At 40.6% G+C, this 18,078-nt stretch overlaps 1 protein-coding gene across 1 annotated transcript; it reads left to right on the forward strand.

Annotated features, from left to right (window-relative positions):
- The first annotated feature begins 223 nt into the window (after positions 1–223).
- LOC129189277 (low-density lipoprotein receptor-related protein 8-like) lies at positions 224–17,373 on the forward strand. Its single transcript, XM_054790807.1, has 13 exons — positions 224–347; positions 1,177–1,311; positions 4,149–4,529; positions 5,819–5,938; positions 7,402–7,527; positions 8,926–9,097; positions 10,258–10,473; positions 11,542–11,660; positions 11,801–11,940; positions 13,246–13,387; positions 13,471–13,668; positions 13,936–14,081; positions 15,900–17,373. Exons 1-13 carry the CDS (start codon positions 287–289, stop codon positions 15,930–15,932), a joined length of 1,989 nt encoding a protein of 662 aa, XP_054646782.1. The 5' UTR covers positions 224–286; the 3' UTR covers positions 15,933–17,373.
- Positions 17,374–18,078: the final 705 nt, after the last annotated feature.

The raw sequence follows: 18,078 nt of genomic DNA on the forward strand, positions 1-18,078 counted from the left end.
AAATAAAATAAGTTACAAATTTGTTACAATATTTATTTTGATTATGTGTGATTAGACGGCGCACATTCCCTTCAAAAATAAATACACATTCGACATAAACAGTTTCTGTACTAGCATTTATTTATTCTAAAATAATCTACGAGTAACATCGTTGCGAACAGCAAATTCCACAGAATTTCAAGTCTAATTGTAAAAAAAAAATGTTTCGCTCATAAGGAGGTCGCCGAAGCCCCTCTGACGTCATCTTTCCGCGCCAGCTGCCCAAAGTGGAGGACGCCAAATAAGCATGGGACACCTTGGAAGCTTATTTATCTTGATGTCTTTTACCACACTGCATCATATTTCAGGTACAACTTTCACCAAATTTAAGGACACGCGCTTCCTTCTTCGTTAACGGCGTTTTTTTGTGTTTTGTTGACCGGAGTTGACACGCGAGCCTGTCAGTTTGAATGAATATGTAATGCTAGCAACTGCAGCAAACTTAGTCATTATTTTTTTACTCTCTATTTGTCGTTGTCTACAAAAAACGCATGCAAATACACGTTGCGGTTTGTTTAGCTGCAAACGCAGATGTTCACGATTGCAAATTGTATCGCTGATGACAGTGTATGACGTCATAACGTCTTACATAGCTGCATATTTGCAAATACGCCTTTTTTTAAAATCGAAAACATCTTTTAAAACAGTTACAAGTGTTTACATTTAATGAATGCAAAACTAAATATTTTGAATATGCTCTTGTTTAAGTTTTTAAGTGAAATTCCAGTCATTTTCTGCAGTTCGGCAACAGTGACAAGCTTAAACAACAGCTGTTGCCGACTCTGAGGGCCACGGCATTTGCCACCACCAGGGGGCGTTTTCTGTGATTGGCCACTGTTTTGGCCACGATTTGCATGGTTCGCCGCTGTGAAGCGCCCCCTGGTGGTGGCAAATACAGTGGCCAACCGAGTGGTTAACCACTGGCCACGTTTTGAGCTCGGCCTCTCTCCCGGTGAGAGCGGCTTGGCAGTTTTCAGGAAATTACATTTACGGACAGTATAGTACAAACAAGCATAAGAATTTAAAAAAACAAAGTAGAAGGAAAAATGTAACTTGAATACAATTAAAGCTCTTTCTCGCAGGCCCGGATGAGTTTATTATATTTGCAGTTCACAGAAGTGTGTTTGTATGTTTCAGGTGCTGCAGGTCATACTCCGCTTACCTGTCGTGAACAGCTGGAGTTCAGGTGCAAAGATGGCTCGTGCATCCTGAGGCAGAAGCTTTGTGATGGACACATCGACTGTGAGGATGGATCGGACGAACAGCAGTGTGGTGAGTGTCGTGTTGTGGTTTGGACTCCAGGAGCAGACAAACTGGCTCTTAAACCTGACATTTCCTGGTAATGGAGTATTACAGTAGCAGTATTTTGCAAGCTTTATGAAGCCAAAGCAGACATGTATAATTTGTAGTAAGTAAATAATAATTTTAGAGCCAATTAAGTGTAATTAGATAATGTAACGCTCTCAGGCACAGTGGTGGTGAATCACTGGTTTAAGGAACTCAAGAAGATAATTTAATGGAAGGTTCATTTGGCATCATTCAAATGTCCCCCCCCCCCCACCTTCTGACGTGAGAAAATGCTTTATAATCCTCTTACAGGAGAAACTTTATCCACACAGGGTCGCATACCAAATTCCAGACATTTTTTCTGTGGGGAACTCAAAGGATTCAATCTACTGGCATCAAGTTTTGTGGAAAAAAAAACGTAATGTGGTTTTCTATTCGGAAAAGACGACACTAAATGTCTCTTGTCTCCTAATTTAGTCCTCTAGGATCTGAAGCTTTTGTGTCAAAAGAGGAACATGCTTAAAAAAAAAAAAAGGCATTTTAACTCATTCAATCCCAGCCATTTTTTTTAAAAAGACAACCCCTCCTTTTTAGACGATTTTGAGTGATCTTTCAAGGCGCACAGAATATTGTCTTCTACGGTTACATAAACAAGGAACCTCCCAAAAGAGAGACTAGACTCCCATCTTTCATCAGAACAAAAGGTTTGTTTCTACCTTTTTTCCGTTCTTCAGTAATCAGTAGAAGAACATCGGGAAGTTTCAGGGAAATATCAGTTCCCAACTAGAAAAGGGAGAAAACCAGCTTACATTTCAAGCATAACTTTCACTTTGACACTTTTTTTTTGCTTTTGTGACAGCTCAAATATCTAAACAACTATGCCAGGGGTGTCCAAAGTGTGGCCTGGGGGCCATTTGCAGCCCACGACTGTGATTTTAACCGGCCCGCAGCACAGTCTAAAAATGTAATTTAACAAGGAAACTTAAAAGAAAAAACAGCAGCCAAAAAGGGAAAATCAATCAAAAGTCAAAATATTAAGACTTGTAATCTAGCAAGGAAAAAAAAGCCTATAATTTCACAAGTAATAGTATAAGGAAAAATGTCATTTTAGTAGCATGAAGTTGAAATATTAATACGTTTTTTTTCACTCAAAAACAATAAAGCTGTAATTTTTGGAAACTTATGTTGGGGGAAAATGTATAAAATGAGAATAAAGTATTTGGAGAAGAAAATATACAAGAAGAAAGTTGAAATATTTGGAAAATTATACAAAAAAACCAACAGTAAAGTCAAAATATGAAGAGAAAAAAATTGTTTTCTAACGGGAAAAAAAGTTGCAAGTTTATGAGAACAAACTTGTAATATGAGGAAAAAATACATTATTATTTTTTAAAAGATAAAAAATATTATGGGAATAAAGGTATAATTACGAGAAGAAAATTCACAAAAGGAAAGCTGAAATGAAATAGTTGGAAAATTTAAAAAAAAAAAGAAACAGCAGAAATGGAAAAAAACAGCTGTAATTTTACAGGAAAAAAGTCAAAATATTAAGAAAAGTCATAATCAAAAGAAGAACAAAAGTCGCAATTTTACAAGAATAAACTTGTATAATTACGGAAAAAAACTCAATTTTTTTCAGTAGCATTTCACCTGTATTACGAAGGTGAAAGGCAGTTTTTTTGTTATGCTGAGAAGTTATATGGAGCTCATCTACTGTACATGTGTTGGTTTACAAAATATCAAAGTGGCCCTTGCATTCTTTCATGTTTCAGTATGTGGCCCTCGGTTGAAAAAGTTTGGACACCCTTGAACTATACCAACACAAAAAATGGAACATTAAACCGAACTATGTGTGCGCACACGCGTGTGTGCATGTGCATGCTTTTAAAATGTCCCTACAACGCGTGACCATCTGCACGCTACACTCCTCCACGCTCTCTCACTTCCTCCTTCCTGTCATGTGTGATTTTTCCGTTTGCTCCATCTCTGCCGAGCTCTTATCAAATGCAATTCTGCCACCTTGTGGCCCGTTTTTATGGCGATAAATGTGCTCTGAAGTGAAATTTATTAGTGGAGAGTTGCGTCATCACCTCCTTTTTGTCTCTCGCACCAAAAAACGAAAAAGACCTATGAATGCGTTGTTGGGATCGGGTGTTTGGGATTCTAAACATGTATAAATACGTCTTTGGTATTGAATGAGTTAATCTTAGTGATATTGCTAAACAGGCTAAAAGGCTGAAAACCAGTCCAAAAGTAGCTATGCTATGAAAAACACAGTATGCATCTCAGTTTTGTGTCATAGGTGACAAAGTTGTTGTAATTGTGAATGTAGTAGAGCACCATATTCTACATTGGGCCACTAGGTGTCAGTAATTGCTCGGTGAGACAGGCACGAGACTCGTCACGAAGGTTCTCGAGGGAACACATGCTCAAGCAGGAGTTCTATTTACGTCTTAATTGGCTTATTTATTCTTATTATATCTACTATATAGCCTTTTAAAACCACTATTGTAATGACGGAAGAATGCTGTCCGGAAATAAACAAGGAACAGTTAACGTGAGTCTTTATCTTTATGTCTACTGTCTTATTTTCTCTGATTATATCTGCTATGTTGGATAATACACACGTAAAGGTGACTATGGGGTGTTATTTCATGTCTTGATGGCTCTAATAATGTAAAAAAAAAACATATTTAGAAGATCATAAACAGGTTTTCTATGGCATAACTAATGAAAAATGAACTGTATTTCAGCAGCCATGAATAACGTGACGCTTGTGAGTAAAGAATGTAAGGACTGTATTCAAGTGTCCCATCCTGTAGGCGAGCTGCGGTGTAAGACGGATGAGTTTTCCTGCCGCAGCAGCAGGCGATGCATCCCCTCACGCTCGTGGTGTAACGGCGTGGACGACTGCGGCGACAGAAGCGACGAGGATTCCTGTCCGCGCTGCACCGCCGGCCTCATCTCCTGCGGCCCGTCGGACGGCTGCCTGTCGGCACGCAAGCTGTGCGACGGCCGCGTGGACTGCAAAGACGGGCGGGATGAGCTCCGGGAGTCGTGTGGTCTGACGCGAGCGCACCCCCAGAGCGCGCTCGCTTGTACAGCATCTGAGCTGGAGTGTGGCGACGGCACGTGCATCCCCCACAGCTGGAGGTGTGACAACAAAGCTGACTGCTCCGACGCCAGCGACGAAGACAACTGTGGTAAGAGATCATCCGCACTACTTGTTTTTTGAAGCAATTCTTCCAGAAAACTGCACAATTTCTCAGGAAATACTGAAATTGGGGTTTTTATTAGCTGTAAGCTACAGCGATCAAAATACTTAAGAAATACAGTCTTGAAATATTTTACTGCTTTTTGAATTGGAACGACTGAAATAAATGAACCTGTCAGATATATTCTGTTTCATTGAGATGCACATGCATGTATGAAAACAATATATCATGACGTGAAATATAAATCAATTGTAATAGCGATATGTTGTGTAGTGCTGGGGTGTCCAAACTACGGCCTGGGGGCCATTTGCGGCCCACAGCTGGTTTTTTTGTTTGGGTTTTTTTTGTTTTGTTTTATTGGTCTGTGGTACACCTAAAAATGTAACTGAACAAGGAAGCTGGAAAATGTCAAAATCGGCAGTAATTTTACAAGAATAAAGTCAAATTGTTAAGAGAAAAATGAAGAGAAAGTTGTCATTTACGGGAAAAAGTCATCATTTTAAGAGAATGACGTAATATGTCCTGTTAGTAGCATAAAATGAAAACATTAAAGGTGTTAATTTTTTTTAAAAAAGCCCTAATATTGTGAGGAAAAAAAACCAAAAAAATTAAGTTCTTATTCTGTTCATTCTCCCCCCCCCAAAAAAAGAAATTATGGGAATAAAGTCAAAATATTATGTGAATATAGTCATAATAGTACGAGAAGAAAATTTAGGAAGATTCTTTAAGAATAAAGTTTAAATATTTGGAACATTCAGGGAAAAAAATGTGGGGGGAAAAAAGAGCAAAAAGATCCGAGTTCATACTAATATAATACACTTTTTCAACACTACATGAGGGCAGCCAGCAGAGGGCGCCACAGTCACGCTGCAAGATGCAAGTTTGGATTAACGCTGATAGGAACTGTAGTTGTAGTGGGGTACAGCGCCACTGCTCATACTGACAACTATTACGATACTTATATTTTGACTTTGGCATGCGCTGTGTATTTAAAGAAAACAAATAATTTTCGTTATTATTTATCATTTCCCTGTCGTACAGCTTAATATCTGAGGGGAAATCTAATCAAGACAGAACATGACCATCTGTGCACCCAATCGTCAAGCGTTTGTCAACGTAAGCTGCATTCATGAATGGAACGTAAACGCTTACTCCAATGAGTTTAGCGCAGGAGTGTTTTTATTTGTTATTGTCAGCAGCTTTAACCTTGATTGTGCCAGGAAGTGCTTCCTGAAACTGTGTGTGACTGCTGCTGTTGTAATTGTTTGTCCTCGCAGAGCAGAACGAGTGTCTGGTCAACAACGGAGGCTGCTCCCATCGCTGTGTGGACACAAGGATGGGCTTTCACTGCGAATGCCCTGACCACATGAGGCTTGTTGGGAGCAACCGCTGCGAAGGTGAGTTACGCACAACAAGGGTTCACATTTCTACTCCCCGCAGTAAAAGAAGTACAGTATTTCTACTCCCCGCAGTAAAAGAAGTTATCTCAAGTTTGAGTCTTCGGATACCTGCCAGAATAATTGCCATATTTAACCGATCACTCGTGTTTTAAACCCCCTTTTTTGGGAAAAATATTTGAAGGCAAAATTAATGTTAGTTTTTTTTTTTTTTTTTTTATCATGTTTTTAATGTCAGTTATATCATATTTAGTTAATCAGATTTTAATATTCATATGCCTTAGCTACAGTTATTTGATGACTCTGCTTCATTGACCACCATTTTCTGGAAATTAACTATCCAATTTCACTTAATTGATCGGAAAATTCTTATCGTAACTTCCGGTGTGTAAGCCGCACCTACTAAACTTAGAGGAAAAAACAGATTTGTTCATGTATAAGCCTCACTGGACTACAAACCGCACATGTCCACGTCATAAAATGGCGTATTGTGGCACACACGAGGCCGTGAGGACCAGGCAGCTCTTCATCAGCTACAAAAAGACTCACGATGAGCTCATCAACCCGTTGGAAATGGCAGATTACTGAGTCCGACTCGCTGTGTCATCTTACGAACGCTAAATTCATCACACGGCAACTAACACTCAAAGGTAGCTGGGAAATATACAATACAAAATACGAGTTTAAAATGAAAAAATTTTAACGTTTTAAATGAAACAATTTTAACGTTTTCCGATAATGCATTTTGTCTGAGCAAAGTTTTTCATTGGAGGACAAGCGGCATAGAAGATGGATGGATGGATGGATGAATGGATGGATGGTGCTGCAATGCTGCCTCTGTCCACCAGAGGAAGCCAGAGGAGCTCAGAGGGAGGCACCAATCATCGCAGCGCCCCGGCAGGCACCAATAAACGCTTTGCTTGAATGCAATGCATCATTGGAAAACATTAAAATAAAAAAATATATGTATGTATGTATGTATGTATGTATGTATGTATGTACAAGTATGTATTTATTTTCATTTGAAACTCTTATTTAACCGCACAGTTTCAGAGTTCAAACCGCAAAGTGGCGGGAGATGACTGTATAATGTTAGGTGTGGTATGATTTTCCACCAGAAGGGGCGCCAAATAAATACAACTGTCACGGAATATATGGAATTACAGTAAATGTGGACCTTTTTTTTTCAAATGTCCCGATAGATAGCGGACGTCTGCCCGAATGAGCCGAACTTTTTGACGTTGGATCGGTTTGAATCGGTTGGGAAATGTGAGAGGAGTTGGCGGATTGGAAAAATGAGGTGGAATAATACTGATTTCTTCATTTTGTTATAGTTTGAGTACCAGGATTCCAATGCACTTGTACTCGACAGTGTTTAAAAATGCCTGTTTTCCGTCCACGAGTAAGGAGGTGGATGTCCACCTGAACTATATCTATCTATTCTGCCACCTTTTCTCACCTAGAGGTCGACATGTGCCTGGAGAGGGACGTCTGTGACCAGCTGTGCGTTCACACTGACGGCAGACTCGCCTGCGAGTGCCTCGACGGCTATCAGATGACCCCGATAAGCCGAGAGTGCAAGGCCAAAGGTGAGCAGCGCTATGGGGAATCCACCTGCACAGGCCCCACCCTCCTGTCAAACTTAGTCTTATTTGTATTTTTATTGTACTCTATTATGATGTTATGAATAATTTAAAAAAAAAATGCAAATTTTCAGCATCACTGTCCAAGTCTGTTTTGGTGGACCCACACTGAGATGTGGCGCAGGTTGAATGCTTTTATTGATGGATGGTAAAAGTCACTCGTTGAAGGTTGTAACTACGTCAGTTGTCATTGATCAGTCACTTTTTAGCTTGGTGGAATGGCTGTGTGTTGACACCAGGTCATATTAACTGCCGGCGTTCCTTGTCTGGCAATAGCGTGATCCGCACAAGGCTCGGATGGCCCTCTGAAGTAGAGACTCAAGGACCAAGGTGTTTGAACAGGATCATCCGGTCATTGGCACTCGTGTTTGCACAGCACATTTCAGTACGTCACTGTTTGCTCAGGCTTATGAAGGAACTCTCTTAAATCAGGAACACTAGAATTGTGCAACATTCAGAGTGGGCCCCACCTTCAACCATCGTCAAGGTGGCTCTACTGTACAAACACGTAAAAAAACCCAATAATAGTTGCGCTCATAATAATTCAACCTTAAAGTTTATAAACTAGCAGTAGTTTGCAGTGAGCCAACAGCTTTGAAATACAGTAGTTCAAGTCATCTCACATGGCAAACATTCACATTTTTGAAAATAAATAATCTGCAATTGGGGGGCGTTGAATATTTTTTCGTGCAACTGCATGCCCTCAATGAAGTCGTTCTCATGAACGTCATTTATTGTTTTTAACAGACTTGAACAGATGTCGGCAACTTGTTAGTTTTGAACACCAGGGGTGTTTGTTTGTCAGGCTCCAAATAATTAGAAAATAAAAATAAATTAAAACTCTTACAAGCTCTCATATGGCCCTCCGCTTTCACGTCTCCTCCCAACGACTCACCGCTCCTCACCTTGCCCTCCAAACTACAGTGGGAGCCTGTCAGCTTACGCTAAACAAGTTCAAACACAATGACAGTCCACTTCAGGGTGTGCCTGACCGTTGTTTTCCACCCACAACAACTCAAGCACAAGAAGCCCAACGCATAAAAGTTTATTTTATAAAATGGCAGTAAAGTTGGAGATTAAAAATGACATTAACGAAATTTTTTTTCAAAAACTCTAATTATGACGAATTCATTAAGCGCAATTAATGCTTCAATTTGACAACCCTAATTTTAACAGCCAGAAAAGTGTTAAACTACAGAGTAATAAATGTGTTATATTTTAAACTGTCATAAAAGTGTAAAACATAAAATATGTTTTTGAACAAATGAAAAGGCATGGATTTGCCGTTAAGTTCCTAGTTAGCCAGCACTTATTATTTCTTATTTGTATTATATGTCTCTCCAGGGGTTGAAGCCCGCCTGCTTGTCTCCACACCTAAAGGACTTGTTCAGATGGGCCTTGGTGGTGCAGCATGCAGGACACTGACAGCGCATGTGCCAGGACCTGGACCTGTGGCAGCCTTGGCCTCGAATAACACACTGTACCTAGCCTGGCAAGGACAAACATCCATATACAGGTTGGTAACGGTGTGGAGGACCTGTCTGTCTGCGCTGCACGCCTGCGCTTATAGTGAGAAGTAACTCCTGCATGAGGACAACACGTCCAATCCAATTGTAAACACTCTGGGAGATGTCTTAAATCCATTTTCCGCTGCACATCCGGTTCTGGCCATAGAGACATCCTGCAAAGCAAATATAAAGTCCCAGATGTCTTTGTGCCCTCCCTCAGCATGCAGGATATATTTAGCCGAATGAATCTGTCGTATGTAGGCACACAGCAGGGAAAAACAACAAATCATGAGGATTGTTAAATTCCTTGGCAATTTTCAGCTTCCTGCCTGGTCAATAATCAAATTTTATGATCCATCCAAACATGTTCCATTCCGATGATCTTGTCTGGGGTCAAAAGGAAGCGCGAGTCTATCCCGTTTGACTTGACGTCATGCCACAATCACTGTACCGAGTGCCAAATGCAGTCCAATAACCATCAGACTGCTTCTGCAAAAGAAGGCCTTTAAGAACAAAAAACATCTTCAAAGGCCTCGTCTTCTTCAATGCCACCAAATTGCTCGTTTGGAATTTGCGCGAGAGCACCAAACATGGGACAATGAATGGCTTGATGGCTCCCAATGTTACTGGTGTTTTCCTTCCATGGAACGATGGAGCCTCTGCTTGTGCAGGGGCGTCAAACAGCAGCTGGCTTTGTGGAGATGTTGCAGGGGGCATCCCTCGAGACTGAAGGCCCTCGTCTGTGTGGTAATGCTGCAGTTCACAGTGCCCGGTGAGAAACGCCATTGAGTGCAAGAAAGAACTCATGGCGAAATACGAAAATGGTGTCTGTCTGGTGTCTTTGGCAACAGTTACGTCTTCACTGATGATAGAAGTAACCTTAAATGTTTGTTTATCCCTTTTTATTTGCCATTTATATGCGTTTAAAATCGTTTTATGCATTTAAAACTATAAAAAAAAGTGTTTTGTGTTAAGATGGGGGATTTTTATGAGTCAACCGCTGATGACATCAAGGAGGAAGATTTCTTTGTGCACAGAGGGCCATTTTGGGCCCCTCGGCTTGTTTTTTTGTTCGTCCTGCACATTGTAAAAACAAAATTTCTTCAGTATTAATGAGATATACAATCAGATGAATGAGCTATCAAAAACGCATCACTTTTATTTTCAGGGTCAACTTAAATGAAGCGGAGACAGATGCTGCGTTGGTGCTGGATGCTGCCAGCCCAGTGTTTGGCTTGACAGTGGACTGGATCCATCATCTTCTCTACTGGACCAGTGTGGAGAGTGATTCTATCAATGTCAGCTTGCTGGATGGCTCCGCACGGCGCTCGCTCATCACAGGACTGGACAAGCCTTGTGCACTCACAGTTGACCCTCTGCATGGGTAGGACGGCCATTTCTGATTTTATAGGCTGACACTGTACATCGGGGGGTCCAACCTTTTTCCACCGGGGAGAGGAGGATGCTAAGGCCACTGTGATATTTTGTAAAGCAACACGCGTAGATAGAAAATTGACCGCATTGACCAAAAAAAAAAAAAAACACCGCATGTCAGCTTTGTGATACTGTAGGTGAAAAGGTGTATTATAAGTGTGAGCTTTGGTCTTTTTCTCCATTTCTGCAGTTTTTTTTTTTTTAATTTTCCAAATATTTCAACTTTCTTCATAAAATTCTTCATAAAATTTATTTTTGTAATATTATGACTTTTTTCCTTTTGATATTTTGACTTTATTATTGACATTTATCCCCCCCAACCTAATTTTCCAAAAATCACAATTTAATTTTTTGTTTCTTATAATGTTACGACTTTTAAAAAATATTTTTCTTCAATATCTAAAATTGCGACTTTTTTTTTCTCATTAGAATATACCTTTTTTTCTGTTAATATTTCGACTTTACTAGTTGTAAAATTACAACAGTTTTTTTTTTCTCCATTTCTGTCTGTCCCCCCCACCCCACCAAACAATTTCAACTTTCTTCTTGTAAATTTTCTTGTCTTAACTTTATTCCCATAATATTTTGACTTTATTCTCATAACTTTTTCCGTGGTGTAACTTTCCAAAAATATTGTTTTGCTTGTTTCTCATAATACTACGACTTAAAATATTTTTCTCTTTAATACTGTGTGCTTTTCTTTAAACTTTATGCTACTAAATTGATGTAATTTTTCCTCCTTAGTATATGTTATTCTTGTGAAATTATGACTTTTTTTGTTGTTAGATTGCATCTTTTTTTTCTCTTATTATTTTGGCTTTATTTTTGTAAAATTACTGCAGATTTTTTTCAATTTTTGCATTTCCATTTTTAAATTATATTTTTAAGAAACAGCAATTTTACAAAAACGGCCCCAGGCTGCTCTTTTGGACACCCCTGCTGTACATTCAGTGGAAGTCGTGACATTGCTTAATCATAGCTAAACTTAAAAAAAACAAAAACAAGTTGTGTTTTTCAGGCTGCTTTTTTGGGCAGAGTGTGGCAGCTCGCCAAGGATTGAGAGGGCGAGCTTGGATGTCCAGGACAGATTGACCCTGGTCACTTCTCTTATACGCCACCCGGTGGCTCTTTCTCTAGGTGGGTTTGTACAGGACAACGTTCCTATTAAATGCACAAGCGGGTTCCTGTGTTATAATAGTTTTAGTATTGAATGGTTTAGTATTGTGGTTGAGTTTTGGAGTTCCTCATATTACCATATCATTCTTCTTCCTGCCTAGATATGCCGCGCCAGTTGCTGTACTGGCTTGATCAGGGAATGAGAAGCATCTCCAGAGTGAATCTGGATGGGCGACACCGCAAAACCGTGGTTGAGTCAAACGGATATCTGGATCGTCCGTTTGGCCTGGCAGTGTTTGAGGTAAACGGATAACGTCACTCGGCGATGAAATGTTGCTGGCACAAAGCGATAAACGCATCGTACAACACGCCTACAAAGACATTCCATAACATCTGACTGAACTGCAAGCGAGAAAATTCGACCCGTTTACTTGTTTCTGTTCATTTATGTGTGTGTATAGCAGGGGTGTCCAAACGTTTTCCACTGAGAGCCACATACAGTCGTCTCTCGTTCATCGCGGTTAATTGGTTCCAGACCCGACCGCGCTAAGCGAATTACCGTGAAGTAGGATTCAATATTAATAAATGGAATACTTTTGGTGTTAGAGCATAGAAGCATAAAGCACCTGTTTGGCTTTTTTTAAAATAAGATTTTTAGCATTATTAGAGCCCTATAGACACGAAATAACACCCAATAGTCACCTTTACACTTGTATTACCCACTATAGTAGATATAATAGAAAATAAGCCATCTTCGACGTAAATGAGATAGAAGACTCACACGTTAGCATTGATAGCGTACTTCCTGGTGGCTGTTGTCTCATCAGTGCAACGTTACTGACACCTAGCGACCAGTGTAGAATAATACACGACTGGTGGTGTTTTGTGTTTTGGGGGATTTTGCCCATCATCCACAATCCTTATATGAAACATGAGCACACGTCTTTCCCTTTTTAGCTGCGTTTCTAAAGAGAGAAAAACGGTTAGCATGAGGGAGCTAACAATGCCCGTCATGGGACCCACCTATTTCGGCTATAAAGTCCTCTACAAAACCTCCAGCAACGTTTTATGGTTTTATATGCATGCTGTGACCATGCGCTAACGGGTGCATTATTTTGCCGTGTTTTTGTCGTTTTAAACATTACCGGAACTTCACATCTAGTGCTACCTCCGTCAACCACAGCAGCGTCTAAATTGTTAGCGCTAACAAACCCTGCAGTGATGGGAAACTTTTTGTCTCCTGGGATTAAAGCGGTTTAGCGTGACAAAGGTATGGACGTGTGCGTTCAAGTCTAAGAACACGGCAGTTTGTCTTCTGTCTGGTGGATTTGCTAAGCTGTCGCGGCGTCGGAGAAAGTTCTGTATAGCTCTCACTTTTGCGTCTCATCGCGCATCACTGTGGTGCGTTCAAGGGCGGCTGAACAAAATGCGAAATCTCAATTCTTGACGAAAAACGTCCTCAAGGAAACAAAGACGTCGGCTTTCTCTGCACGCTTCGCTCTTCTCAACGAGCAGCGGGTACCACTGTGGGCCCCTGCCCTATCTCAAAGCACAAAGAAGCGACTTACTGGGAGGGGGGAAAAAAACAGTATTTCTTCTGTTTCAGGGTTTCTTATACTGGAGCGACCAAGACACCCAGTCCATCTGCAGAGCTAGCAAGCACAGTGGCAGCGACTTCCAAATCCTTCCCACAAACGTCACCTCACCAGGCGGCGTTGCCATCATTCACCCCGTTCTTCAACCTGACAGTATGATTGGTTGTGCAGAACAGGCTCTCGTTATGCCGAGCTGTTATTCTTTTAAACGAGCAGAGTGTTCTACTGGGTCATAGGCAACGCTGCATGCGGCCGTCCTGGGTTGGTGTGCACGCACGGGTGTGCTGTCGACCTCATTTCGGAGACTCCAAACTTTCGATGCACCCCGCCTGACCTGGGGAGAAACCGATCGCCAGACATTCCTGCAGTTTCTCGCACCGGTCATGCAACACGTTTATCTGATCCCGCATTCGCCGGAATCCTCTCGCTTATTGGTAAGCATCGCTTTATTTGCTGTCTTCTTTCATTTTTATGTAGGTTGTCTTCTGGACAGATATGTTTGACAACAACGACACGAGGCCTTGTGTGGATTCCTACCTTTTTAATGACACACACGTCATTTGCAGTCGTGTGAAAAGACAGGATTGGGTCTTTCATCTCTTTTCATAGTACTTGTGAATGTTTCCCCACTTAAAGGAGACAGGCGGGTGTGTCCTCTACTGTACAGTATGTGTGTTAACAGCCATGTGCGTTTCTCCCAGTGTTCCTCGGTGTGCTGTTGGCGGGAACGGTTCTGTGGTGGTGGAGAGAGGAGTTCCGGCCCGCCAGGAATCTCACAGCACAGAGCTTCTCCCTCAAAGAGTCCCGGGACCCGCTCATCAAGGGTCCGCACGTGTCCCTCAACAAGGCAAGATATGTTGGCGCACGCACGCACGCACATCCACATGTGAGACGCCCTTCAATCTGTTTCACATAGCCTCCCCAGATATTTCTAAGTGCATCACTGGGGTGTTGATTTCCACCTTGGGACTATATTTAGAAGACGAGACCAATTGGTGTGATGGCAGTTAAAGTACGACATCATCATCATCTTTGGCTTATGATTGACAAGGAACACGTTGGATTGTGCACTTGCATAACTGGCATCCAATACGATAGCTGTTTCTAACAATTAATACTGATTTATACTGCTTTCTATATGACCGTGTCAGTCAAACCAGAGCATTTGTGCAAGCAGGCAGGGCTTGATAATACCTAAACCAGGGGTGCCCAAACTTTTCCCAGCGAGGGCCGCATCTGGCAAAACCAAACAATACAGGGGCCACTTTGATGGTTGACATTTTGTAAACCAACTCATGTTTTGTTTAATATTTTAACTTTAGTGACAATTTTGTTTTGTTCTCATAGTACAAGTATTACTACTTTATGCTTGTAGAATGTTTTTTCTGTTAATATTCTGACTTTATTGTGATATTTCCTAAAATGACTGCTCTTTCGAACAGTTTTGGTATTGGTTTTGTAAGTTTTCTTGTTTAATTGTATTTATAAAATGTGTCGAGGGCCTGTAAAAACACAGCTGAGGGCCGTAAATGGCCCCCGGGCAGCACTTTGGACGCCATGCAGACGGCTAATTACCTCCGCCAAGGAGGTTATGTTTTTGCTGGTGTTTATCTGTCTGTTTCTGTTTTTTTTGTTTTTTGTTTGCTTGTGTTCAAAATAACTTGGAAAAATTTGAACGGATTGTGATTAAATTTTCAGGAATTGTCTGAAATGGGATATGGAAGAACTGATTTACATTTTGGGGGTGATCCAGCTCACCGTCTGGATCTAGGAATTTTTTTTAAAGGATTCTTAAACATTGCAAGATAAAACCCATATCAACAAAATATCAAAAACTGATCCAGATAATGGAATAATTCCGAATAATATGATCCAATATGACAAAGTTAGGGACATTTTTGGAATTTTCATCATAGGAGTACAACAAATGAAGCTATGAACTTGCAACAAACACCGTAATATGTAGCCAAGACTCTGGAATCTGGATTTCTTGTATCTTCAAAAGCTATGGAGCTGCAGTACATCCAGAAGAATTGTGGAAAATTTTTTGCAATTTTTGTGATTAACTACTGAAGTAACATTGATATCATTATGAATCCAATTTCTTATGGTATGTTTTCATGGTCAAGGAATCTAAACATGTGGATAAAATAAATGTAGGACTAATATTTATGGTGTAAATCACAATATGGGGGGAACTATGCCGCTTGGGGGCGGTCTGCGCTCTGAGTGCTTTAATAACAGGCAAAGACATACAGTGTGTAGATTTGGTTTTCCTCTGTGAGCGCTGCCATTGTTTTCTCGCTCGGCTTCCAGGTGTTTCCTGAAACCTTTTTTATGAGGATGGGGAGTCAATGTCTAAGAAATAATAGGGTGAAACTCTTAAAACAGCTCTTTGTCATGTTGGGCATTTCTACAGCACAGCATACTGCAACCACTGTAATCAACGTATTGTTACATTAACAATATATACAGTGGAGCCTCGTCCTTAATCCGTTCCAAACGGGAAATAGTGTAAATCCAATGAATCCACTCCAGACACCCAAAAATATGAACACCAAATACCTTTTACAGAGAATACGGTACAGCCTGACTCCTCCCCTTCAGCCTTTAAGGCTTAATGTTGTTCAGTGTGTCAATTAAGCCATGTGCTCTCCTCCGCCAGGAAACTCTTAAGCTGGACTTGGACAATGAATGAAGACGCTGTGACACAGATAACCGGACACCTTCGCCCCACACTTGTCACAAACCCCACGGTGACCTGCTGCGACTACCACCACCTGGCCGTGTCCCAGTTCTCTCGATGGAGCCCCAAAAAGAACTGACTGTATGTCATTCGTACTTTGATTTTGAAGGAATATTGCGTTCCGCTTTTGTGACTTGACCTTGTTTTCGGGTGTTATTTGGAGAAGTCGAGTGTGTTCACGCCTAAAAGCGAAACGAGCACTCCAGTGTGTCCTTTCAGAAATGGCCTCACAGCTTCATTTCCACTATCGTGAAGCTTTTTGTTGAACAACTTCATAGGCTTCAGCCAAAGTTCTCATTTTGATGGATGCGGCCGTTGGGTACTTGAACACATTTGAAGTTACACAAAACATTCTTTAGTCTCGTCACGTGAAGTAAAACTGGAGACAAAAACTTCCATTTAATGTTTTTGGGTTGTTTTTTGTTTTCAATAGAATTATTTTTATACATCCTCCAAAGCAGCGGTGCCTTTTAATCTTGAATGCAGACATTCTTTAACTGTTCCTAAAATAGGATTGGTGGTCTGCCTCCCCATCTCTTGCGACTACTACTGTAGATAGTGTTTGTGTACGGAATAACGTGGTGAGAGGAAGAGGAAGTTTTCAGTTTCTTCTGGTTTTAGGTCAACTGACAGCAGAAATGCCTTGTTTCTTTCTGCGTATGAGCGTAGTTTTTTTTTGTTGTTGTTTGAACGTTGCTAGTTTGATTGGCCTGATCCTGTCTGCACAGAGAAACAGATTGTAGTGTGCTGTGTTTTGTATTTATCAAAAGCGAGGCTTTTATTTATTATGGCACTTTGGTATTTAAACCATGGATGAAACTGACTGTAAAGATAGAATCAAAGGTTTGTTTTTTTGTTTGTTTTTTTTTTCTCCCCTTGGTTGTTTAGCTCCGCATTTCATTCTGGTTTGTTTAATCCTCCACTCACTTCCTGGAGCAAAATGAGCTGAATCTTTGTTTGAATGGAATCCACCCACTCTCTGGTAGCTTTTCTCTTATCTGTCAGAAATGTCCTTGTATGACCGAGGGCGCCGACCCTATCTTGTGGGGTGCCTCAAGGTTTGGATGTGGGACCAAATTTATTTGCTCTCCTCTAGTTTCCAATCAGTAAACTGAGACAAATGTCTGCTGTTGTTATCTGTTTTTTGTTTCAAGATGACCGTGAATGTAGTTTATATTAAATTTGTCTGTCTTGCCAATAACTTAGACGGTGGGACACAAACAACAAACTTTCAAAAAAATAAAAAAATCTTCAGCTCTTCCGAGACTTTCACACACACACACACACACACACACACACACACACATCTTGTTTCCATCCTTTTAACTTGGAATGATTAGCCAAGGTTTTGTTTTGTGTGTTTTCTTTTAAAAATAAATCTCACGTCACCCTGTCTAGGCCTGTGGACTTTGCCTCCTATTAACTATTCCTCCGACCGGGAGGTAAGAGGGTTTCATGTTCCAATTAAATTTGGATAAAAGTCACACTGCAAACATTAACGTAGTCCGGTAATTCTTCCTTAGGGTAGGCTGACACTGCAAATTTTGATGTCGATCCAAAACCAAGTACAGGAAATCCAGGTACGTTTGTGAAAATAAACATAGAAGAGAACTGCAAACATATGTCTCGTCACGCCACTATACTGTAGAAGTGATACCGGTACTACCTTTTGTATTGATATCCATATTTGAATTGATCCACCCACTCCAAATTCTTGCCTCGCTCTCCATGAACATTGAAGTAGCCTGCTAACTAACAAAAGCAACAAACACAATACAGTACCCCACTATATTTCTATGTACTGTGCGCCACAATTTTTTCTTGTTTGGAGAAATAATCTTTTCTGAATCATTTCCCCTGTCCCACATTTAAAAAAAGCTTCGGGCCCCGTACATCTTACATCAGGGATGTCCAAAGTGCAGCCAAAGAGCCATTTGTGGGCCACATTTTGTTTTTATTGGCTTGCAGCACATTGTAGAGCTAAAGTTTAAAAAAAAAAAAAAATTAAAAACAGCAAAAATTGTCTTAAAGTATACAGTTGTGTGGAAAAAGGGTTTGTGCCCTTCCTGATTTCTTATTTTTTGATTATTTGTCACAA

Source organism: Dunckerocampus dactyliophorus, chromosome 10 (assembly GCF_027744805.1).
Source record: "Dunckerocampus dactyliophorus isolate RoL2022-P2 chromosome 10, RoL_Ddac_1.1, whole genome shotgun sequence".
NCBI lineage: Eukaryota > Metazoa > Chordata > Actinopteri > Syngnathiformes > Syngnathidae > Dunckerocampus > Dunckerocampus dactyliophorus.

What these genes read in the sequence shown, in the direction of transcription:
- LOC129189277 (XM_054790807.1), top strand. Translation starts at nt 287, where the DNA reads ATGGGACACCTTGGAAGCTTATTTATCTTGATGTCTTTTACCACACTG. An exon ending in ATCGGACGAACAGCAGTGTG is followed by an intron (nt 1,312 to 4,148) that starts GTGAGTGTCGTG and finishes CCCATCCTGTAG; the next exon opens with GCGAGCTGCGGTGTAAGACG. An exon ending in CCCGGTGGCTCTTTCTCTAG is followed by an intron (nt 11,661 to 11,800) that starts GTGGGTTTGTAC and finishes CTTCCTGCCTAG; the next exon opens with ATATGCCGCGCCAGTTGCTG.